The sequence below is a fragment of the Alosa sapidissima genome, chromosome 1 (assembly GCF_018492685.1).
Source record: "Alosa sapidissima isolate fAloSap1 chromosome 1, fAloSap1.pri, whole genome shotgun sequence".
Classification (NCBI taxonomy): Eukaryota; Metazoa; Chordata; class Actinopteri; order Clupeiformes; family Clupeidae; genus Alosa; species Alosa sapidissima.
Genome location: NC_055957.1, coordinates 29803423 through 29828534, shown reverse-complemented (window position 1 = coordinate 29828534; position 25112 = coordinate 29803423). Strand labels below are relative to the sequence as shown.

The window sequence follows — 25112 nt, the reverse complement described above, 5'->3', positions numbered from 1 at the left end:
CCGTGACCAAAGCCGCTGCTTTGAGAGCGCTGCCGCCCGCGTGTGAAGTGCCGCAGCAGTTTTGGCACCAGCATCTAAACAAGAAGAAGAGGAAGGAGAAGACGAAGAGGCAGCCGCCGCGGCAGCAGCAGCAGCGCTCTGTTCCCCTCCTCCGCACTCGAGCTGCCGCGGGGCACCCGAGCAGGCGGGCGGGCGGGCGGACGAGCGGGCGGCGTGACGAAAGCCGAGATAGAGTGTGTGTGCATTAAAGGCCTCTGAAGTGCTGCGTGGCCCATTTTAAAGAGTGGAGGCTCTCGTCCCCTTCTCTCCACGACTCCATCCCTCCGCTCCGCTCCCCTCCTGCCTCTCCTTTTTCTCCGCTTTCATTTTCTCTCCTCTCTTCTCTTCACTGCTGTTCCTCTCCTCTATACTGACTCTCACTTCCTCTTCTCTCCGTTCATCCTCCTCTCTACCTTCCTCTCTTCTCCTCAACCCTCTTCCTCTACCTCTCCTCACCTCTCCTCTCCTCACCTTCTTCCACTCCTCTACAGCCCCCTCCTCTCCTCTCCTCTCCTCACCTTCTTCCACTCCTCTACAGCCCTCTCTTCTCCTCTCCTCTCCTCTTCTCACCTCTCCTCACCCCTCCTCTCCTCACCTTCTTCCACTCCTCTACAGCCCTCTTCTCTCCACTCCTCTCCTCTTCTCACCTCTCCTCACCCCTCCTCTCCTCACCTTCCTCCACTCCTCTACAGCCCCCTCCTCTCCTCTCCTCTCCTCACCTTCTTCCACTCCTCTACAGCCCTCTCCTCTCCTCTCCTCTCCTCTTCTCACCTCTCCTCACCCCTCCTCTCCTCACCTTCCTCCACTCCTCTACAGCCCTCTCCTCTCCTCTCCTCTTCTCACCTCTCCTCTCCCCTCCTCTCCTCACCTTCCTCCACTTCTCTACAGCCCTCTTCTCTCCACTCCTCTCCTTCTCTCTGTGACTGTGAGTCTGGTCTGATTCAGATTGTTACTTTTTCCGTCTCGTGCGTCTCCCATGTTGCTAGCCTGTCGGGCAGAGCAGGACATGGGTTGCAGCGTGCGGCAAGCAGATAAGAGGCAGGTAATTTAGGTGGCAGCAAACCGACCATTTTCCCTCACATTTGAACCTTTAATGGTCTGATTGAAGAGGGCTGATTGTGCTGAAGGACCCCTCTCACCTGGCCCTCGGGTGGCCTGATTAGTGCCTGATTGAGAGGATATCCTGAAAATCAGTCACATGCTAGCAGACATTGCCTAATATTAAGCCTAAGCAGGAAAATGGATAGTTTTTTTTTTTATAGCGAAAATAGATTTTTTTTTTCTTTTTTTCCCTTTTCTAAATGCTGGGCTTTGCAAGGCTCCATTTTACCAGCACTTTACCATTTGCAAAGTCAAGCAGGCAAATGAAGTGAGGGAGGAACTAAGGAGTGCTCTGATTCGATTTGCTGGCAGGGTGACGTGCAAACATATTACTCCTACAGATGCACTGATCACTCCCTGGAGCACAGCTTAATCTGTGCATGCCACCCCTACATCTGCTGGTGTCTGGATGAAGGACTCAAAATCGACTGTGCCAAAATGTGGGCAGATCAATGGAGGAGTGGAGTATTGACAGCTGTCTAAACAGAGTAACACCACCAACTAGCAGATATCCAGGGTTGGGTAGTAACGGATTACATGTAATCTGGATTACGTAATCAGATTACAAAAAATCAAGTAACTATAATCAGCCCAGATTACAATAAAAAAATTGTGTAATCAGATTACAGTTACATTGTTGGGGATTACCTGATTACATTTTATCATGCAAACAATGCAACTTTTTTATGATTTTTTAGCTATCTTTTAATTTGACAAGCAGTTTATTCGGATGTTCACTTTTTAGACTTTTTAAAGATATAGTTAAGAACAAAATTATTCATACCCCTGGCAAATATTGATTTTTCTCTTGACCAATATGTTTGTTCTTACTTAAAATGACACTTGCACATGCCAAAAGGTTGCAAGACAATGTGGTAAAAACATGGAATAAAAAAAAAAGTGTTTTTATCTTTTTTAACATTTTTATAAAAAATTGTGTGTTCAAAATTATTCATACCCTTTTTAAACAATCACTGGAAACATATTTATTTACCACCACAGTTCTCAAAATGGTTCGTATAATACCCACCAAGCCTCTTCATGTCTCCACAATGATTGTAGACTGCTAGCCTAGAAATCTAGACGCGCCCATAGCGGCAGCAAATTACATTTGCTGCCAGGGCTAGTCCAGCAACTCTTCGTTGGCTTGTGAGCTCCAGAAATCGAAACTCAATCAGGCCAATGAAATCGTGTATAGAGTTGTTAGGTGGGCTTAACATAATGATTGATGGCAGAGTTGCAACGGTTTGGCTTGAATTCCCTGCTACTTGAAAACAAATAAGATGGATGTTGCTGTTGGCGAACAGTGTGACACGAGTTAAGCTTTTATTAAGTTGCCAAACGTTTGAACTAGCCAACTAGCTCCGCTGGTGGGAAACGCATGGGACTCATAGCGCTGCCGCTGTCCTATTGCGTGCAGAGGGAATTTGAAAGACAACTGATTATCCTGCCCCTCGGACTGAGCACTGCGAACGGTGAGTGCCCAGACCCTACATTTTAATGTGGGTCTGGCTCGTCAGGCTAGTAGACTGCACCTTTTTAGCAGCAATCTGGGTTTTGAGGCAGGAACGATTATTTGCCATCACTTTGGCCTTGTGCTCACTTTTTTGACAGATTGAGGTCCACTCTAAAATGTTGATATTGTTCTCTGTTAACCATTTCTTGCCTTGTTTGGCTGTATGTTTTGGGTCATTGTGTGGTTTAATGTTCAAATGCTGCCTTTTGGGGCAGCAATGGCCTACTGGTTAGGGCTTCGGCCTTTGCGCTTGCCGGTGCGACTATACTAATTCACGGACTGGGATAAATGCAGAGACCAAATGTCCCTCACGGGATCAAAAGATATACTACTACTATTGGAGCAGGTCTCTCGGCACACTGCCTGATCTTTTCCTCCTAATCTTAATGTAGCCTCTTGTTTTAGTGTTGTTCAAATGCTCACTCAATGATGCTCTGAGAAGTCTATGTTCGGTCCAATTAGGTTTTATTGGTGCCTCTCCCACCCTCTGTGTGTCTTGCAGACAAGATGGTGTGTGTGTGTGTGTGTGTGTGTGTTTGACACCGAGCAGGTGGTAATGCTCTTGTGAGAATGCAGGGTCTTCAGGTCTGCCTGCAGCTCAGAATAATTGCCCTTGGTCCAGGAGAAATAAAAACATGGAGGGTGTGTGTATGTGTGTGGTGTGTGTGTGGGGGGATGAGTCTTTCAGGCTTTTAGTGGGCAAGGATGAGCAGGCTTCACTTTGGTAGAGATGGTGGAAGGAGCTAGCGTGAGAGTGAAGAGGTGAGGGGAGGGGGGCACTTTTCAAGCATGATTTATTGGCTTAAAGTGTTTCCTTTCCTGATCCTTTTACCTTTCACTGTCTCACTCACTCACTCACTCACTCACTCACCAGGACCCCATTCTGGTCTATCGTCCTCTCTCTCTCTCTCTCTCTCTCTCTCTCTCTCTCTCTCTCTCTCTCTCTCGCTCTTCTTGTTCTGCTCTTTCTTTTCTGGTTCCCAATTTTCGTCTTTTCCTCTGTCTCGTTTTCAGCTAGCTTTTGGCATCCATCCCCTCCGTGTTTTATAATCTCCACCTTCACTGTTTTCTCTCTCTCTCTCTTTCTATCTTTCCTTACTGTTTTCTCTCTCTTCCTCCCTGCTTTCTCTCTCTCTATCACTTTCTCTCAATTGTTCTAATTCTCTCCCTCCCCCTCATTTGTTTTTTTGCTTTTAGCGTGGGTTTGGAAATCTCTTTAAACACCTGTTGACAGGTAGATGAGGCCTGTGTGTGATTGTGTGTTTGGATAGATTAGGTGTGTGTGTGTGTGTGTGTGTGTGTGTGTGTGTGTGTGTGTGTGTGTGTGTGTGCAAACATGCACACACACAAACACCCACCCACACACACAGGCACACAGACACACACACAAACACACAAAATGATTTACCTATACATCCCTCCTCCACACACACACACACTCTCTCACACATTACCCACACATGCACCAATTCACTCTCAGAGTGAATTATCTTGGTGTCAGTCGTCATGTAGCACCTCGGCCTCAGCTATTTTGTGTGTGTGTGTGTGTGTGTGTGTGTGTATGTATGTGTGCGTGTGTATGTGTGTGTGTGTGTGGCCATAATCCCGTCTCCAATGCAGATGAGGCATGGAGCAGGGCCAGGGAGGCGGACATGCCTCGGCTCTCGGCGTGGGGATAACTCAGGACAGCTGTTCTGGGGATTAAACGCCCGCTCGGAATTGACACTGAGCTGGGTCGCTACATATTTCCGGGTATTAGTGGCACTCGCTCTCCCTTTACACACACACGCACACACACACACATCCAACTCCCTGCTGAGGTCTCTCAGTGCTTCACTTTGCCAGTGTGCTCTCTGTCCGTCTGTTCATGTTGTCTGTCTGTCTGTGGTAAACTGTGGCTTGCAAGTGAACAAAGTCTTGAGGATCAGCTCGAAACCAACATTCTGCTCGCTTTCCTCTGTAATGCCTGAACTTCTTGTACAAGCACTCACACACTCTCTCACACGCATCCACAGTACTTGACAGACTGACACATAAGCACACAAGAAAAAGAAGAAAAATGCCCCCCTCCCACTCATACACATACAGACTTTGGTCCTTGTCAGAATCTAATTTCCTGTTTGGAGTGTCCAGAAGGAGATGGAAGAGAGATGCGGCGGAAGAGGGCTAGAATACACAGCGGAGGGGAGGAACACTCTTACACTCTCCTCTCCTGTCATCCCTCCTCCCCTCCCTCTCCCCCCTCCCTCCCTCTCCCTCCTCCTCTCCCTCCTCCCTCTCCCTCCTCCCTCTCCTCCTCTCCCTCCTCCCCTCCCACTCCCTCCCACTCCTCCCCTCTCTCTCCCTTCTCTCCCTCCTCCCTCTCCCTCCTCCCTCTCCCTCCTCCCTCTCCTCTCCCTCCTCTCCCTCCCTCCTCCCCTCCCTCTCCCTCCCTCTCCCTCCTCCCCTCTCTCTCCCTCCCTCTCCCTCCTCCCCTCACTCTCCTCCCCTCTCTCTCCCTCCTCTCTCTCCCTCCTCTCCCTCTCCCTCCTCCCCTCTCCCTCCTCCCCTCTCCCTCCTCTCTCTCCCTCCTCTCCCTCCTCTCTCTCCCTCTCCTCTCCCTCCCTCTCCTCTCCCTCCCTCTCCCTCCTCTCCTCTCCTCCCCTCCTATCATCTCTCCTCTTCTCTCCCCTTTCCATTTTCCTTGCCCTTCCTCCTCATATTTATTTTCTCCTCTACTCTCCTTTTCTCCTCCACTCTGGCTCTCTCTCTCCTCTGTGTCTGTCTCCCCCTCTTGCAATGTTGTGTGGACAACTCTCTCTCTCTTTCTCTCTCTCTCTGAAGGCTGATGGGGTGTGAACCTCTCAGGTCACACTACATCAGAGCAGTAAAGAGGATCACCCAGACAGACTGACATTTAGGTCATGTGACTTTGGAGCTCTCTACTCTCCTCTCCTCTCCTCTCCTCTCTTCTCTCCTCTTCTCTTCTCTTCTCTTCTCTTCTCTTCTCTTCTCTTCTCTTCTCTCCTTTAGACTCAGGAGAAATTAAACTTCCATGCAGCCTCTTGTCACACAGAAACACAAACACACACAAACACACACACACACACACACACACACATGTTCGGGGTGGGGGGCAACGTAGGGTTGTTTACACTGGCTTATGACTGCTGAGTCTGCCACGACACCCCCTACTGTGACCTTTCAGCAGTCTGATTGGAGGCTAGTGAAAGAGAGAGTGATTAGGGTGTTGGATTGAGTTTGGGATTGGGATGTATTTTGCCGAATGAGATGGTTTTAGCGGAGCTGTAGAAGCCATGGCATCACTTAAACTGTGAGTGTCGGCAGCATTGCAGATTAAAACAATAGAAAAAAGTAGATTATTGGCGCTGAGGCAATTTGACGCAATAAAAAAAATACATTAAATTGTATTTATGTGAAGGCTTATTATGATAAGAAAAAAAACACAACTGGCAATTTCTCGACTGCAACAGTCAGTTGTTTTTTTTTCTGAATAAAGCATTGCTAACGTTGTCATGCATACTTCCTTTAAATAAACCATCAATTTTTTTCTTAATGTTAATGCTGAAAATAAAGCTGAAGTGCAAATGATGTCTGGATGATGTGACAGCAGGCCCTGGTGTGGTGTGGCTACGTACACACGAAGCCCTGATTCTCTCTGCATCTCTTTGGCGTCAGTGCATTGACAACTGTGAATGGCATCTAAAAATACTGTAGCTGTCCCCATGCTACAGTTCACACAGCTGTGGGACAAGGCACCTTACCCCTCACGGCTCCCCGAGCGCCACTGTTGTTGCAGGCAGCTTACTGCGCCGGGATTAGTGTGTGCTTCACCTCACTGTGTGTGCTGAATGTGTTTCACTAATTGGGATAAATGCAGAGACCAAATCTCCCTCACGGGATCAAAAGAGTACATATACTTATACTTATACAGTACTTATAGTTTCTCTCAGATCAGGTTCTCTCACTGCAGTTATAACTTTTTTCTTTGTGTATGCACATCTGTGTGTGATGTATACATGTCAGGGGGTTTATATGATTGTGTTGGTGAGTTTGTGTGTGTGTGTGTATGTATGTGTGTGTGTGTGTGTGTGTATGTGTGTGTGTGTGTGTGTGTATGTGTGTGTGTGTGTGTGTGTGTATGTATGTGTGTGTGTGTGTGTGTGTGTGTGTGTGCGCGCGCGCACGTGTATGCATGCGTGCGTGTGTTATTCCAGTCCATAGTCCACCCATACAGCAGAAGAGTAAAATCTGTGTGTGAGAAGTTCACACCTGTCATGTTGAAGTGAAAAACAACAGTAAATGGAAGGCCTCTGTTTTTTTTTTTTTCAAGACCAAATGTAAAAATCTCTACAATTCCTTCATGGACAAAAAACGCCTTCTCACTGTAGTTGTTTATTTATTTGTCTATTTATTAATTTCTTTTCTGTTGTTCTGAACACAGCTGGAGACGGCAAATTGCATTTGCATGTCTCAGAGGCTAATGAACCAAATGAGAAAATGATTGGTGAGGTGGTCTTTTGTTTTTTCCTAAGTCCCCTTTTGTGGCTGCTTGAAAGCCTTTCTGTCTGAGCAGAGAAGGAGATAGACACGAATAAGATGGGGGGGTGGGGGGGGGGGGGTAAACAACAGCCAAGTGCTGCTTCATGGGCCTAATAAATAGATTACTGAGCATCAACAGGATACTCTCAAGCTGAGTGAAAGAACTCTGCTCCCATGACGATATGTCAAGTAAACACTATTAGTCTGCTGCCAGGAGATACAGGAAGTCTACGATGTGAAAGGCCCCGGTCACTACCCATAAGCCCTGTCTGTCTCTGTCAGTCAAACAGGGTAAAGTCCAGCAGATCACTATGTGTCCATTGCTCTCTGTCAGTCTCGGTGTCTCTCCTACTTCTCCTTGCCCTGTGGACATGTGAGAGAGGGTACAGTGGGTCTTAATAGATTTTAGTAGGCTTTGTACTGCTCTTTCTCTTTCCCTCTCATACATCTACACACTTTCTCTCTCTGTTTCTCTCTCTCCCTCTCTCTCTCACACACGCACTCTCACAGGCACACACACGCATGCAAAACACACACGGTGATGGGGTATTTAATGTCAACACCTGTTTTGATTTAGGAGTTCTCTGGTGTTATAATATCTCCTCTTCAAACAGGTAGTGACAATTCTACTCCAAAATGGCTTCACCGTTCTTTCGAAATAAGCCAGCAGTCTGGTCTTGGCGGGGGAAATGCTTTTCATATTAATCCGTCGACACTCGACTGTGCCGTAGTGATAGCAGTCTCTGCCGTCGCATTCTCCCTGTCAATAAAGAGATCACTTGCCACTTCACACGCGTGCCGCTTGGCTCGACGAACGGCTCGTCGCTAATCACCCGCTCGGCACTCCACACTGTCTATGTCTTGAAAGGCAACCCGTCGTAATTTGAGTTAAGACCTTATACTGTCGTCGTGCACCATCAATCAAAGCACTTTTTCTTTTAAATCTTAATTGCGCGTCTGCCGACACACACTTACTCGGAGGCGACGAGAAGCTTTAAATGGGCAAAGTGGTTAGAGAAGGCAGACAGATGTCTGCACAAAGAGAAAACACTGACCTGATGATGACACTACCCCTGCCTAATTGCAGATAACTGACATTTCATGACTCCTTTGGGATGTGTGTGACGTTCAAATGTCAGAGATGAAATGGTAAGAACGTGTCACCAAAGTGTTTGTGTGAAACCTTAATAAACAAAGTCACAGTTATTTGCATTCACATTTGCATTTAGATTCATTCATTTGGCAGATGGTCTAAACCAAAAGGGCTTATGAGTAAGGTACTGTATAACTCAATAAAGCTCAGTAGTGCATTAGCACATGGTCTTACTGACCCAGGATATGACACACACACACACACACACACACTCACACACACACACACACACACACACACACATACACACACACACACACACACACACACTCACTCACTCACTCACTCACTCACTCACACACACACACACACACACACACACACACACACACACACACACACTCACTCACACACACACACACACACACACACTCACACACACACACACACACACACACACACACACATACACATTCTTACAAACACACCACCATAGCTCAGTAGCTTATCAGCTCATGACCTTGCCAACATGCTGGGGCATGCTGGTCCTTGAGTAAAACAAAACTGTGGACATTTATATTGCAGTGGTGTGACCGATGGAAAAGTCGACCACTAAAGCACAGCGATGTCTTTCCCACCATGTGGCACAGCTGCAGTCTCTAGTGATGGTGGCAAGGATTCACTGTTATCAGCCAACACACACACACACACACACTGTACATACATACTCTCAGATTGACATTTCACTCCCCAGATACACACGACTTTAAAAAATATGAGGAGGTGGAGCTGCCGCACACATGAACAGTGCGGAATTACAAGCGAAGATGTTTGCACAGCTCCCAGCTATTTGAAGCTCTCTGACTGAATGTGACAATGATAGCTTTGGCGTCTTGCGGAAGACTTATGCAAGGGTGTCTTTGCCAGGTTTTGTGCTTAAGGCAAACACTTCTAAATCACAGTACACAGTGTAGTCACTTTGATTGTATACACATTCCATGCTGTGATATTCATATTTTATGGCTGGCTACCCACCCCCTCAACCTTACCTTCAGAGTAGACCTGAGGAACCCTGCTAATATCAAGACTGGGTGCCAATTAAGGCTAACCACTCTCCAGACTGTTGTTTTGTGTTTTCACATGTTGCATGTAATCATTAAAGGTGCAGTCAGGGATTTCGCAGGAAGTCGCGTTTGTTTGTTTTTATGTTTATATTTAAATGTATGATGTTAACCAAGGACCAAACAAAACACGCCAGAGGGCGTGGGGCAGATGGGGAAGGGGTAGATGGGGGAAAAAAAAAAAAGTTTTTTTTCCCATGTTCTTGTCAAAGAATATCCTCCTTCTTTAAAGAGGGTCTCAGTTCTCAGAAGTAGTACCTAATTTCAGAGCTCTTTTTGAGTTTGTTTTTGGAAACCCATTGATGTATCCTTTTATCAGGAAGAAACTGCGTAATGTTATGTTCTTTCTGAAATATGGGGAAAACACTGTTTGTGGTCCTTTCCTATCATATGTCAGTGACCATAGTATTTTTTCAGATCTGCAGTATACTCTGAATTACCTCCAGATATCTGAAGCGGATGTTTTAAACAGAAATAATCTTAGGACAGCATAACCAACACATTTTCTAACTTACCCTACAAGTGTCAAATAAGCAAATAATTCTTACTTTTGATTATTGGTGCCACATAAACAGTGAAGAGAATATTCTTTCAATGGCCTCTGCCAAATAAAAATTCACAAAGGAGCCCCTTTCTTTATAGCTGGAGGTTGATAAAGATGACAATTACGTACTCGTTAATTGGTGTTTCCTGTAAGATGAACGGTGAGTGGGAAATGTGTCCCGTGCGATGTGAGGAGCACTGGGTGGGGAGCGTTTTTATTGGGCTTAATGTGTCTGAAAATGACCCGCAGGCCTCCGTTTGCCAGCTCCGCTAGACTCGCTTCTGCTTAATGTGCAAGTATTGGCTTGTCCTGAGTCAATACGTCTAATTACTCTATTCCTGCCACTTATTTCTCACCGTGTCTTAGATTTTACTCCATTTCATTATGCCACTGTACACGAGTCGATGGCCCCCTGCTTAAGGCTATCTTTCCCTCTGTCTCTCTGTCTCTCTCTCTCTCTCTCTTTCTCTCTCTCTATGTCTATGTCTGTCTCTGTCTGTGCCTCCCACCCCCCACTCCAGCTTTGTCTGTCTCTTTGCTAATGCCCCATTGTGCCCGCTGTTCTGACGCCAGGCTGGCTGGCCTGGTCTTTAGTGCCTGTTTGGCCGGTGAGCTGTGAGTGTACTGGAGCACTGGACTAGAATGAGGGAAAGGGAGAGTGGGGTGGGGTGGGGTAGGGTGGGGTGGGGTGGGGTGGGGTGGGGTGGGGTGGTGTGGCAGTGACTCGTTTCACAGGAAAGGTATTTGTGCTCAAATTGCTCAATTTTATTTCATTTTTTGTGCTGCAGTTACAATAATGGATTGCTATTTCCCCATAGGGTAGCCTGCCTCCGTTAGCCGGGATAGGACTTCCTGTTCCGATTAATTTTGCCGACGTCCTGTAAATGAAACAGGGCAGGCGCAGGGGGTGAAATGAATGACTGGGTATTGACAAGAAGGAGTTCATGGTTCGGTCAAGACCTGTTCTCTTGCGACTCCTCTCTCCAAAGCTAGCGCTGAAGAGCACCTCTTGGATGAGTGTGAGTGTGTGTGTTGGGGCTGCACTGTGTGTTCCACTTCAGAGAGAGACATTATAAATCCAAGATCCAGAATCAAGACTCCATCGTAAAATATGCTAATAGACTGGCTGTCTCCCTGTCGCCGTCCCATTCCCTTTTGTTGTCTGACTCACTTACTATCCACATGTTCTGACTGTTATACTGAATAGACTTTTGGCCTCCCAGCTCATTTCTGTGGACGTTATTAGCATGCCAATTACAACTATGCATGGCTAAAGCAAAACATTTGTTTAAACATTAAGTACGCTGCATAAGCACGCTGTCTCTGTTTCTCTCTCTTTCCCTGTCTCTCTCTCTTTTCCTGTCTCTCTCTCTTTCCCTTTCTCTCTTTTCCTGTGTCTCTCTCTTTCCCTTTCTCTCTCTCTTTTTCCCTCACTTTCCGCCGGCTCTCTCGGGGGGAGGTGTCTGCAATAATACAGATGTTACGAGCCAAATGTTGCCATAATGGTGTCATCTGGTCAGAAATTAATGGCATGTTGCATCATTCCGGGGGAATGCTCTAAAATTCCCCATCAATTCCGGAAGCCTATCTGCAGGCTTAATTACAGACGGAATGCTGACTGGGGTTTTCATTATAGGAGGCCAAGAAAAGGTCGGAATAGATTTGCCAGTGTTCGTCTCCCTCCCTGCATGACAGGATTTTATTAGCCAGCCCAAATGTTGTAATAATTATATTCCCTGCTGCATAAATGTAATGGAGGTTTAAAAGCAGCATTTCTTTGTGTTCCCGTACCTGGGGATATTTGTCTGCTCGTCGCTTTCAAGTGAGCGAGAGCTTGCGCACACACACTGATCCCACCTGTCCCAATCTAATCAGGCGTTATGTTGCTGATACACTGTGCGGTGTAGCACAAGCTACTGGTATACTGGGGTCGCACTTCAAAAATGGCTGTACAAGTAGTTGATGGCTTTGAAGCAAGCGTACTGTTTTTTTTTTTTTTGGCATGCGGTCATTGACAGAGTGAAAGATGATGCCTCATGTCTGGTATTAGAAACAAAGCACTAATAATAAACATCCAGCATGAAGGCTGGCATGGCAAGGCAGGTAAATGCCCGGGTCGGGTTTGGTGTGTGTGTGTGTGTGTGCGTGTGTGTGTGTGTGTGTGTGTAGAGGTGGGGGGGGACTCTCAGACAAGGCAAGATGAAAGCAGAGCCCCTCACATTGAATTAGCCTCCATCAGGACACACTAATGCTGTATAATAGCTTCAGACATCTCCCAGGGGAAGATTGAGAGGTCGGGGTTTACAGGGGAGACACCCGGCTCTCTGCCACACTACTAACCTTGTTAAAGAAGAGAGGGGGATGGAGAAAGAGAGCAAAAGAAAAAGAGGCAGAAAAACAGACAGCTGAAGAGCTAGAATCATGGAGAAAGAGAATGAGTGAAGAGAGGAGGAGAGACGTTTATACAGAGAGAACAAGAGTGCAGAATTATTATTATTATTATTATTATTATTATTATTATTACTATAATAATAATTCACATTATTAGTAGTAGTAGTAGGAGTATCATCACCATCATCATCATTATCAGCAGCAGCAGTATTGTAGTAGTGTTGTCAATGTCATATTCCAAATGCATGTATTCAACTGTTCTTTGTGTTTAGCACCACTCTCTCTGAACAGTCATACCAATAAAGCAAGTTTGAATCGAATTGAATTGAACTGAATTGAAAAGAGACATCGAGAAAGAGATTGAAAGAAGAACAAAGAGATGGATATGGATGGATTCATATGTCTTAGCCCACAGCTGGGTGTGCAGGAGCTACTGTAGCTGACCCAGCTGAGCCATTCGCTTGGGAAGGCCTTTCATATTCCTGATGCAAACAAACACCAAAGCAGGTGTAGCCCCCCTGTGCAACCCACGCAGGTGCTTGTGTGCATGTTGCCATCGCCCTGCACCACACCTCACACACACACGCACACACACACACACACACACACACACACACAGACACGCACACACACACATGCAAATGCAGTACTGTAAGGTAGTGGAATCTTTTTCAGTGATGAGGACTGTGATATTTATAGAGAAAGGGATACACATTATCATATACACATCCACACCCAAACACACACACACAGTGCTACAAGAAGAGGTTATTGAGTGAGATGTCTTGAGGACCCATGTTGATGATGCAGTACAGACGTGCCAATGCGGCAGCCTTGCGTGCCCACTCCTGCCTGCCGGCCCCTGCAGTCTCTCCGGACTTGCCTCACCCCCCCACCGCACCCTGGTGCCCCCCCCCGCCCAGCTGCCTACCCACCATCCTCAGCTGTGCCAGTGCCGTATGCTGCTAACTGGGGTATTTATGCATCAAAGCGCCGTGCTGTGCAGCTCTGCGCTGTGCGGTGTCAGAGGATTTCTGTCTGTCTAAACGAGGGGAGATAAGGCCATGGCGAGCTCAGTCTTAGGAGGATGTGTGTGTGTGTGTGTGTGTGTGTGTTTGTGTTTCTTTAAAAAGGACTGGGGGGACTCAATTGTGTTTGTGATGTACTGTACTGCATAGGAGTGTTTGTGTCTCTGTGTGTATTTCGTAGTGTTGTGTTTGTGTGTGTGTGTGTGTGTGTGTGTGTTTGTTAGTCTGCTAGTGACACTGTTTGGGAGAGGAGCAGCTGTGCTCATCGTCTGGGCCTACAGAGGAAGACAATCCGTCCCCTCTGGATTTACAGGGTCATCAGGACGCACTCGCTAAGCTTCTAGGAACTTTCTAGAAGCGATTTGGGCACGGGGCACAGCCTCGGAAGGGAAGGGTGTGAAATTGTTTCATTTCTTCTGTCATTAATTGCGTCTGTGCATGTTGAACCATGCTATTGCGCCGGGTTTTGAATGGCCAGCACTAATCTAAAAGTCCATTTGGGTCCCTGCTGTGAGGCTTAGCCTGATTATTCTTTTTTCCCTCTGGCTTTTTCCCTCTTCATTTTCGGTGGCTTTGAGAGAGCGACTTGGGGCAGCTGATTCACCAGCTGCTGGTGTGCATTGAAAGGAAAATTTGGGTCTTTCAGTTTCTGTTTATTTTCTTCACTTGTTGTTGCTAAAGTTGGGTTTATGCTTCTATGGTTTGTTTGCTTGTTTGAGTGAATTCACATCCAGGCACACTAGATTCAGCAAACTTGAGGGGAATGAGGGTTACATGATTCCTTTTTATTAAAGTTAGAAAAATTTGGAATATTTTTGAATATCTGTTTGAAGGTTTGCCTCTAGCCTGGGTTTTCCTATGCTGCCTTACGCGCAAGATTTTATTCACGCTACTAGGCAGCCTGGATTCTATGGACTTTGTTTTCACCTCAACGAAGGAACCAATCACAGAATGGAGGGAGGGCAGCAAGACAATGACGACACACCGAAGCCGTTATGAGCTATGTACAGACGCATTTGATAGACATTTGTAGCACCCAATCAACGGCTCTGGGCATTTGTAAAACACGTTTCAAATACGAGAAAATGAATGTCTAGTTCCCAGACCCCATCTCAATGAGATGAGGTCTGACGTTAGCCAGGCTAGTTTGCCTCAGTATAAAGCACAACTATTTTCCCTATACAGCCAGCGAAATCCATGGAAAAGCATTATGTGGCTTCTGAGTGGCCTTGTACCTCTTCCACCAAACGTCACAAAGCCTTTTGAGAGGCCACTTATTTTCCATTTCTTTTGAGAGACCCTCCTGTTCTCTGTTCTCTTCTCACTCCTTGTCTAACGTTTAGTCAGGGTGCTGGAAAGCATATTATTTAGTTTCGTCACAAAGTGGTTCCAGCGAAAGATTGACTTCTCTGGGAAGTTGAGAGTGGCCTGGCAGAGTATTCTTTTGATACTGAATTGGACTCTGAATCAGTACTCTTTTCAACAAGTCGGCTAAACATGCACGGCAGTCAACACAATAGACTAATTCAGAAGTAAATGCGGCTGTCACATCTGTAATTATATATGTACCATGTATCGTGCTGCTTGGCTTTTTAGAGCGCATGTGAAATTGCGGCAGTGCAGCACAATTCTTCCAGTCAATACGTAAGGGTGTGATTATGACCATGCTTCAAAAAGGCATGGGTCATTGGAGCGGGCGCAGAGGCGTTCGATGGAGGCCTTTGCAGTCCACTCCGCTGTTGTTTGTCCAGATCACACCTGCCTCAGCTCAGCTGTAGCCATTGATCAGTGGCTTGTTTTGTGTTTTGTTATTTTCCCTGCCTGGGGGAAGGGGAGGTGGGGCGGAGTGAGTGTGACTGTGGTTTTGGTTGTGAGGCGGGAGCAAAACTGAAAGGCAAAATCACTAGCAGCAGGTGGAGTGTCCTCTCCCACAACCAAGGCCACACACACACACACACACACACACACACAGACACAGACACGCACACGCACACGCACACGCACGCACGCACGCACGCACGCACAGTCGCACACACACACGCACACAAAAACAATAAAAATACAGGTGGCGTAGTTTCAATCATGTCCTTTTTGGCTGCTCTGCCTGTGTTCTGTTTGCTTATTAGCTTCAGGTGTGACCTGTGTGAGGGGGTGGAGCTTCTCCCTATATACCTGTGCCTGGCGGTCTTCTTGATGCCTTTTGCCATTTGCGTTGGCCTTTTGCCAAGATCGGGTGGCCTCCACGCTCACTAGGCCATGTCAATGTTTTTCTACTTTGTTTATTTTCTAGTTGTCCTTAAATTTCCTAATTATGTATTAATATTTTTGTTAATAAATACCCCTAGACTCAAGCCCCTTTGACTGTTTGTCAATTTGTGTTGCATCTGGCCTGGCTGGCTGTAACATAATGGGGTCTTCGTCCTTCGTTTGAACTGTTTTAGTAGGACACAGCAAGTTTTGGGGATGTGCAGCAGCGAATCATCCAGTTTTCATACTCTTTTTGTTTGTCGCTTCGACATTTGTAGTTTTACGCACTACAATTGTGGTGCTTTACAGGTCAATAGTGTCGGGGATTAGATTTAGTGTCTTAATTATGTATTAATATTTTTGTTAATACATACCCCTAGACTCGAGCCCCTTTGAGGAAGAGGACACTACTAGGCTATTTCAGATGTTTGTGCCTTTCTAAAGAACGGATGCCAGCTAGCTTTGCTGTGTTACAGTAGGCCTAGCCTACGTTCAGAATCTACATTCAGACATCTGGCAGTCTTTTTCAGTTGTGTGTGTCAAGTGCTCATTTTGTGAGACAGAAGGCAAAACTGAATATCCCTCCTGCATATCCTGCAGAAGCGGGCGGGAGAGGGAGGGAAGGTTGCGGGAGCGAGAAAATCTGTCAAATCTGTCCTGGGTAGACCTCTACATTAACATTCTGATTCTGTACAGATTCTTTGATTCTATAAAGCCTTTGACATATACTGTACAAGCATAGAGATTGTATGAAGGGATTTTCATGTTGCTTACCTGCTCCCCCCCCCCCCCCCCCCCTTCTCCCTCTCTGTTTTTACAGTGAATAAACACAAGCCATGGATTGAGACGTCTTACCACGGTGTGATCACAGAGAACATGGACACGGTTCTGCTGGATCCCCCTCTGGTGGCTCTGGACAAGGACGCTCCCGTGCCCTATGCAGGTACACACACGCCTCACTATGTGTGCTTGTTTCATCGCTCAGGGATCAGTGCTTGTTGTTCCTGCATCTGTTCTCTCTCTCCCTCTCTTGTTCTCTCTCTCCCTCTCTCTCTTTCTCTCTCTCTCTCTGCCTGGCCTTGACGTTGAGCTGCATGTTTCTCTGAGCTTGGCTCGTGCTGGTGTGTTATTGATGAGAGGAGCAGCTCGGGTCCACAGGCAGCAACTGCCTCCGTGGTGGCTCTGGCTCTGATGCGGTACTGAGATGCACTAGTTTAGGAGCAGATCAGAGCCAGCACAGACCCGGAACAGGGCCATATCAAGGGCCAAGATGCCCCAGAGGTCATTACTATTTTGTATGGATGTCTCTTGCTTCTCTTAATGTTTCTGAAGACAAAATCATGCTTTCATTGGTTGTCAGTGCTCTCTCTCTCTCTTTCTCTATCTCTCTCTCTCTCTCTGTCTCTCTCTCTCTTTCTCTGTCTCTTTCTGTTACTGTCTTTACTTGAGAGGTATCACAAAGTCATTGCGAAACAACAATCACAGCGGGGGCTCCAGGGGCCAAAGCTCTTTCCATCTGACTGGCTGTGGAGAAGTACTGGCGCCGGAGAACAGTGCCTCCGCCCTCGTCTCGCTCTCACGGCTGCGTGCCTCATCTCTCCTGGAGAGAGAGAGGGCTCGGCTTCGCAGAGCTCGCTGGCTTGCTCGTATCCATGCAAGGCAGTTTTGCTGATGCCAAACCGTGGGCTTACGACTGGAGACACAAGGAGGGTGGGGGGGTGGAGAGTGTGGGAGGAGGTGGTGACGGTGCTGATGGTGTTTTTAGGCATTTGCACTGTAATTAAACAAAGTGACTTTTCAGGCGGTAAAAAGCAAGGGAGGAGGTGTTTGAGATAAGCAACGTTCTGCACCTCATTATGGGGGGAAAAAAACAGCTGAAATAAAACTCTGCTCTCTCAATGTTGCTGGAGACAGGGAGTGTTCTGTCTGTGTGTGTGCTTTTCCTGACTCACTCTCTTTTCAAAGCAAGCTGTCCTTGAACCACTAACACCCTTTTTAAGATGTCTCATCATAGAGGCACTGAAAGAGACTCACGCTTTCTTACACACTATTGCAGTCCTGGAACCACCCACAACTCACACACACACAAACACACACAAACACACACACACACACACACACACACACACACAAAAGAGAGAGTGAAAAAAACGTTGTCAGATAAGGTGAAGTCTATGAACAGGCATCTACGATGTTGAAAATCAGCATCAAAGTCAGCTCAGCTCAGTAACGGAGAACGACAGCGTTGCAGAGGAGCCAGGAAAGCAAATAGAGCGCTGTGCATGGGAGCGCTCGGAACGGCGGCGTGCCCCTGAGCAGAGCGGAGGGAGCGCGCTGCTAATTATTTTTCGGGCTGATTTATGTGCCGTCCGTGGGCCGTGGCAGAATCTTGGCATGGCAGGTGGTCGGCCCAGAGCTGAGGCAGATGAGAATGGCGTGTTGTGTGTGTGTGTGCGGCCGGGCTGTGCGGCAGCGCCGAGCTCCAGCGGGATGGCAGGTGATATGTCTCGCCTCGGCTCCACTTCTCACCGCCCAGACAACAGACAACAAGACACGGAAGATGGCTACCAAGGCAATGCCCACAAAAGGCCAGGCCCAAGCAGGCACCTTCCTCTGGCTTAATCTGTCATCCTCCCTAATTCTTTTTCCCACTGTTTCTCTCACTCTCTCTTTTTGTCTGGCCTCGATCGTTCATCCTTTCTTTCTCTTCTATTTATTTTTTCCTTCTCTTTCTATCCTCCTCCTATTCAGCTCTCCTCTTCTGTACCTCTCTCTCTTTCTCTCTCTCTCTCTTTTGTCTTTCTTCTGAAGTCGGGCAGTGAAACTGGTGAGTTATGTGAGTGGCGCTTTGTCATCAATCCTGCTTTTTCAGTTTCTCCAGAGAAAGGTGGGGTGGTGGTGGGTAGGGTGGTGTAGGCGGGTGGTGTAGGGTGCTGTAGCCATTCTTCTTGCTGCACATTAATTGCCGTGTGGGAACATGGCCCTGGTTAGTTAAGTATTTCTCTTTTCATTCGCGCCCACGGTTTCCTTTATTCCCTTTCTTTTTTTAGGGACACATGTTTTTTTTTACTTTCTTTCTTTCAATCTTCCTCTCTCCCCCGCTTTTGCCTCCCTCACGCTGCAGCCACAATGCTTTGATGTAAAATAACGATGATGATCCTAAAGTCGAGGAAATATGCTGAGGCAGGCATCCAGAAGATGAATTGTTATTTCTGGGAACAAGATTCTCTCCTGTAGGGCGGAGAGTGTAGGTCTTGTAGTATGCGCCGAGCATTCTCAATCAAATCACCATGAAGGATGACTATGGCCTCAGCACAGGAGAGAGAGAGAGAGAGAGAGAGAGAGAGAGAGAGAGAGATAGAGAGAGGGAGAGAGAGAGAGACGCAGAAGGAGAGAGAGAGAGAGAGAGATAGAGAAAGAGAGGGAGAAAGGGAGAGAGAGGGATAGAGAGAGGGAGAGGGAGAGGGAGAGAGAGAGAGGGAGAGAGAGAGAGAGAGAGAGAGGGAGAGAGAGGGAGAGAGAGAGAGAGAGAGACGCAGAAGGAGAGAGGAAGGGGAAAAGCGAAAAAAGGGAGCTTCATTTGCTAATTCTTTATCGGGGCTCCAGTTACACAAGAACCCTGTCCTCCACCACCCTGTTAATCTCTCTCCCAGAATGATGTACAATGCCATATTGTTCCCTCTAAACTTTGCTCCTCTCATAGCAGCTTACTGAGCAGAAAGGGGAGAGGAGGCCGCCCAGACGGATGACTGGAGAAAGAAGGAAAAGAAAAAGAACAAAAAGAAACAGTATGGACGGACTGAGGAGCCTAGCATGTGGGGGAGATTGTAGCAGAATAGAGGGGTCTGCCACAGAGATATTTTACAGGGCATTGTGCTGCTGCTTACTTCCTGCAGTCCCACGGACACCTGGGATTTATGCTCCTATTCCTCCGCTTCTTTAGGCCTGCTGTCTGTGAGGGTCACGATAATTCTATCAAACAGCCTTCTATGCGAACTGTGTGTTCTCTATGCATGTTTTTATACATTTTTCTATACATTATCTGGCAAAAGTAAACAAGCTATAGCTGGCTGGGGTGAGATGATATACACCTCAAAGATGATTTATTTGTAAACAAAAGTTACAGATGAGGTATAACACTAGTGTGTGCAGCAACAGAAAGAAAGCTTAGTTAAATGGTTAGATGGATTCCTGCAGTCAGGTTTGCCATTGTGTGGACTCTAGCACATTTTTACATGAAGGTCAGAAAGACTGTGGAGTTGCTGACATTGACAGCTTTTCAGGGACTCTGCATCAGTGATATTTTGTCATGTCAAAAGATGCAAAAGGGATTGTGGAGGGACGCATTGATATATCGGTACAACATCAGTATCGGCCAACATCGGCCTTGTTGACTGATATTGGCTATCTACAAATATATGACATTTACAGATGCCAGTGACTGATGTTCATCTGTTATGTTGCCTCAGTTCTGCACTAGGTAAATATTGTGTTATGTACTGGTAACACTTTATAATAACTACACACAATTCATAATTTATTAAGCCTTTGTTACTTATTAGTTAATGGTTTGTTCATCATTAGTAATTTCTTGTTCATACATAATTTATCATCAGTAAAGCATTTCACATAGTTATAAATGGTTTGTTCATAGTAAATAAGCCTATATCTAAAATATGTGATAAAATAAACTGTGAACAAATGCTTTACTGATGATAAATTAGAAATTACTAATGATGAACAAACCATTAACTAATAAGTAACAAAGGCTTAATAAATGATGAATTGTGTGTAGTTATTATAAAGTGTTACCAACATTTTTTGTCATATTACAGCAAACATCATCTCACCATCCACTAGCTGCATGTGTCCTGAATACACTGTAAAAAAACACGATCTCTATGGACAACCCAGGCTTCAAAATCACCGACGAGATGCGCGTTTAGGAGAGTTTCAATTGTACGGGTGGGAGGGGGAGGAAGTAGGGAGCTAGCTTATTGTTTTGTTTGAATGTCAATAGAAGTGACGTTACCCAGCATCGCTTAGAGCACCTTTAAAAAGGTTCAGTTATAACCTTCTCAAAGTTATAACCTTGGCACAGATGCATTGTAAGGAGGGAAAGTATAAAGCACAAAAAAGACACAAAGCCTCATAGAGTTTTGATTTAATGAGCAGCATTGCGCATGCCATCTGAATAGCAACATCCAACAATGGCCTCCAAACACGTCAGTCTAATGGCTACTAGTGGGATTTTGAGGGACCTTGCCTTCTGGATTGCACCCTAGCTTCTCTCCGCTCGATAATAATAATTCATCTGTTGTTGGCGCCACCATAATTTATATTTCTGCTAATTGGATCTGCCTGTTCGCCCTCCAGATGCTTTTGTTTCTTTTCTTTTTTTCTCTCCCTCTCTTTCTTTCTTGTAAAAAATGATGGCTGCTGTGCTTGCAGGCAAGCCGGTTAATTACATGTGGAGGTGTTCTAGGCAGAAGTCATTGAAGTTCTGGATGCTGAATTGGCTCATTGGGCTGCAGTGCACCAATGGGTGATACTGTATTTACTGTAGCTGCAATTCAGGAAAAGTAGGTGTGTGCACAGAGGGTGTACACACATGCGCGGGTATGTGTGTATGCATGTGTGCCTGTGTGTGGGGCGGTAGTGGCTCAGGAGGTACAGTAGAAGAGTCGTCCAGCAACTGGAAGGCTCAAGGTTCGAGCACAACTCCTGCTGACCCTGTCGAAGTGTCCTTGAGCAAGACACTTAACCCCAGTGTTCCTGATGAGCAGGTTGGCTCCTTGCATGGCAGCCTCAGCCATCGGTGTGTGGGTGAATGGGTGAATGTGAGGCATGACAATGTAAAGAGCTTTGGGTGCTTGCAGGAGTCGAAAAAAGCACTATATAAATGCAGTCCATTTACTATGTCTGTGAGAGAGAGAGACAGAGAGTTTATATGATTGCGAGACAGTGTTTTTTTGTAAATAATTTGTACTGTTGTTTTCTGTGCAAGTTTTCCTCCCATATTGAATTAAGTGTTCTTTAGAGTGTGGTGGTGCTCCCATGTTATACCATATGATTAACTGTATTCAGAGTTGGCCCAATCAAAATTGTGTAACAATCCCCTTGAATTTGTGAGGACTAGGGCCATTTGCATATTCCATCATCTATTGGGATCACTTTCCGACTTATAACACATGTTACCGCGCTATTTTTGAAGGCTCCCTGAATTTCTATTTCTTTTCTGAAAAAAAGAAAAGTTGATTCAACTAATTCAACGCGTGTAACCTGGTTGCCTTGGAATTTTGAGTTCATTGAAAATAATACAATAAGTTAACTAAATGAGGCAAATAAGTTGTGTCATCTTGAGATGGCTAGTTGATCTGACAAATATGACCTGTTCCATCAACTAAGGAGTCATTGTTGACACAACATTCTATTTAGTGGATGCAACTTAAATTATGCATCATGTCAACTAACCTAGTCAACTCAAGTCGTCATTAACTTAACAACATAGAAGTCGTACTGACTAGTATTTTGAATTTGTATTGACCAAACATTTTACTTAATACAACAAGCTTTATGAAGTTGATCTAACTTTTCCACAAAAGTAACCTGGTTGCCTTGAAAATTTAAGTTTTCCTAACTCTTGCTTAAGTGAACATGACAAATGCCCTTTGCTATGCATTGTTTTAACCAAACTGGTTTGTAATACAAAAATATATACGCAAACATGATGTACAAGTCAAGAAGACAACATTTATTAAGCATATTCAATGAGCAACAGATTATATACAAAGATTTGTTGCTTGACAAATCCACAAGTGTGGTTGTGTGAGTGAGTGTGAGTGTATGAATGTTTGACCCATCGACAAAACTTCTGTGCCCACCACTCTAGTTCATCCAAAACAAACCAGAAAAGGGACTCAGTAAAAGTCAGGTGTCTGTAAAAAGAGAAAGAAAGCATATGTTACAATTGACCCTGTCCATGAATATAATTAACTCAGCTTGTGTGACAAATAAAAGCAAACCCACAATAGCAGCCTAGAAGTCAGGTGCAACAGTTAAAAGTAATGGAGATATGTATTACAGTTGTGCTCATAAGTTAACATAACCTTAGCATACACATACATTTAAAAATAATCTGATCTTAATGTCGTAATTAAAAAAAAATGAGGAAAAATCCAACCTTTAAGGAACACTTATTTATTTACGATACATTATTCATTCACAAAGAAAATTGTTGTCCTTAAAGGCTGGATTTTTCCTCATTTTTTAAAAATTAAGACATTAAGATCAATTTCCAAAAGTATAATACCTAATTGCAACACTGTCTGCAGAAGCTCTTGCCTTCTTGCTTAAACCACCTTTCTGATGCCTAACATAGATCCTCCCCCATCTGACGTGCAGTGCCAGCCTCTGGCTCCAGGCTGGGACTTGCTGGATGGCACCTAAAAAAATAAAACAGCAATTGCTATACATTATGTTATTGTTGATTAAGATATAAATCAAAGCATTACAAAATAAGTTGGTAAGTCAATCAAGTGTACAAACAAAAATGATAATTACCTTATGAAGGCACCCTTGCCACCATCACCATCAATGTTAATTCTTGATTTGTGACTTTATTTGTGAGGGTTTCAGTTTCTGTCAATAGAAAATAAGATTTAACAAAATCATGATTACGGTATGCTTAGTTTGGCATATATTCAACACGTTATTTACATTACCACCAACATAATGGTAAACATGGCTAAACTTCAAAATTATTAGGCATATTCGATCTACGTAATAATCAGATAATAACGTTCGCGGCGGCCATTTTGTTGATATAGAAAATGCATAGGTGGGTCTATTTAATGCAGCTGTCAATTGACAATTTAACGTGATGGTAGGCCTAGGCTACAGGCCGTTCTAACAACAGCAATACAGGCCGTTCTAACAACAGCAGAGCCCTAGAGTCACCCAGTGTCAGAAACATACCTGTCAACTTTTTTCCAGCTGTCTTCCTGTTTTAATATTTTCCCGTAAAATATCCCATATTTTATTACTTTCATAACATTAGCCCCATCGGACTTGGCCGTCTCTATACTGTTGTCCTGTACCCCCTGCCCTTCCAGCGAAAATATGTTTTTAAAGCATCGTTTTGCTTGCCTGAAGGTGACCTTAGAGTGATCAGAACAGTGTGGGAGAGAACACGATTTGACGCCAATCTTTCAAGCAAAGTCTCATTAGACCTAGCTTCACACCTCCTTTAATTAGTGCAGCAGTTTCGTAGTAGGCCTACGAATTCTTGATCTCAGCAGAGGGATAGCAACAGAAAAACGAATGTTGAAATTTCCCTGCATTTTGGGTGAGTAACCCGGAAAATCTCCCTTATTTTTGTTGCTCAATGTTGACAGCTGTCAGAAAACGAGAAGAGAATGAGACTGAGAAGTAGTCAGCGCAGGAGAGACTTGTGGCTACATAGGATAAATAGCCTAGGCTAAACTTACAGCCAACTCCTCACATCCATCGCCATTATTATATTTGTATTAATACTATATTATATTGTCCTCTGTGGGCTTGTTGGGTTTTGTGGAAGAGAAAATGGACTGTTTTAGTAGTAGTATTAGGCAGTATGTAGTCAGATAGGTCACCATGGGCATATTTGGATTAGCTACAGATGGATTCACAAATAAATAAATTAGCCTACATTTGGCAGGATACTTGATATACAGGCTAAATGCAAATATGGCAATGTATTATATTATTTTATATTAACAAAATGTAGGAAAATAGAACAGACTGAAAATAAAGTAGGCACTGATCTTTAAAATCCTGTTTCCTGTAGCCTAAATGTTGTCAGTCATTCTTAATATTCGCAATTGGAGCACTGGCATGTTTAACTGTTAAATTTTTTAACTTGGGCGCACAAGTGCTCCTGGAAAATAATGTTAGTGTTGAGCCCTGCCTCACATGCATCTTAAATGAACACATGCCTTGGCACAAGTCAGGTACAACCAAATAAGGGCTATGAAATGAAGAACATTTTGCCTAATGCTACCCATACATCAGAATACTTTGACAAGATTTGAGAAAGATTGGCGTTTTTTAACTAATGCCCCCCATTCAAGCTTTACTCAAAAGACCACAATCTTTCAATAATCTTACCCAAATCTGGTCAAGTCTTCTGGTGTAAGGATGGCTTAATATAACACTATAGGTTACCCTTCACAAACTAAAGATCCCTTGACTTGTCGGCATCATATTGAGGTAGGTCAACAACCTGTTCACGTTATCCTACATTTATAGTGGCTGCTAATGACCATGCAGGCTAAGTTATAGCTAGGTTAGCTAACGTACTCGTGCCTGATAGCCTTGACCATTTCAGCCCTGGCCATTTCATTCAAACTAAAACTTTACATCCATAATGAAATCTCAGACAGACTTATTGTTGGATATGATATTACTACCATTCCAGATATTCCACACAATGGTAAAGCTAGTTATTGGA

General features: G+C 45.0%; 1 protein-coding gene and 1 long non-coding RNA gene across 2 annotated transcripts in view; one reads left to right on the top strand and one right to left on the bottom strand.

The window, feature by feature from the left end:
* Positions 1 to 25112, top strand: part of clstn2a (calsyntenin 2a) — a 241428-nt gene that overhangs the window by 68201 nt on the left and 148115 nt on the right. Inside the window, exon 2 of the mRNA XM_042098987.1 lies at positions 16443 to 16565. Coding sequence (XP_041954921.1) covers positions 16443 to 16565 — 123 coding nt within the window. The remainder of the gene's footprint in view (positions 1 to 16442; positions 16566 to 25112) is intronic.
* LOC121714759 lies at positions 22351 to 23289 on the bottom strand. Its single transcript, XR_006033419.1, has 3 exons — positions 23186 to 23289; positions 22935 to 23067; positions 22351 to 22560 (listed from the first exon to the last, which is right to left on the bottom strand). It is a non-coding gene; the product is annotated as an uncharacterized LOC121714759 (long non-coding RNA).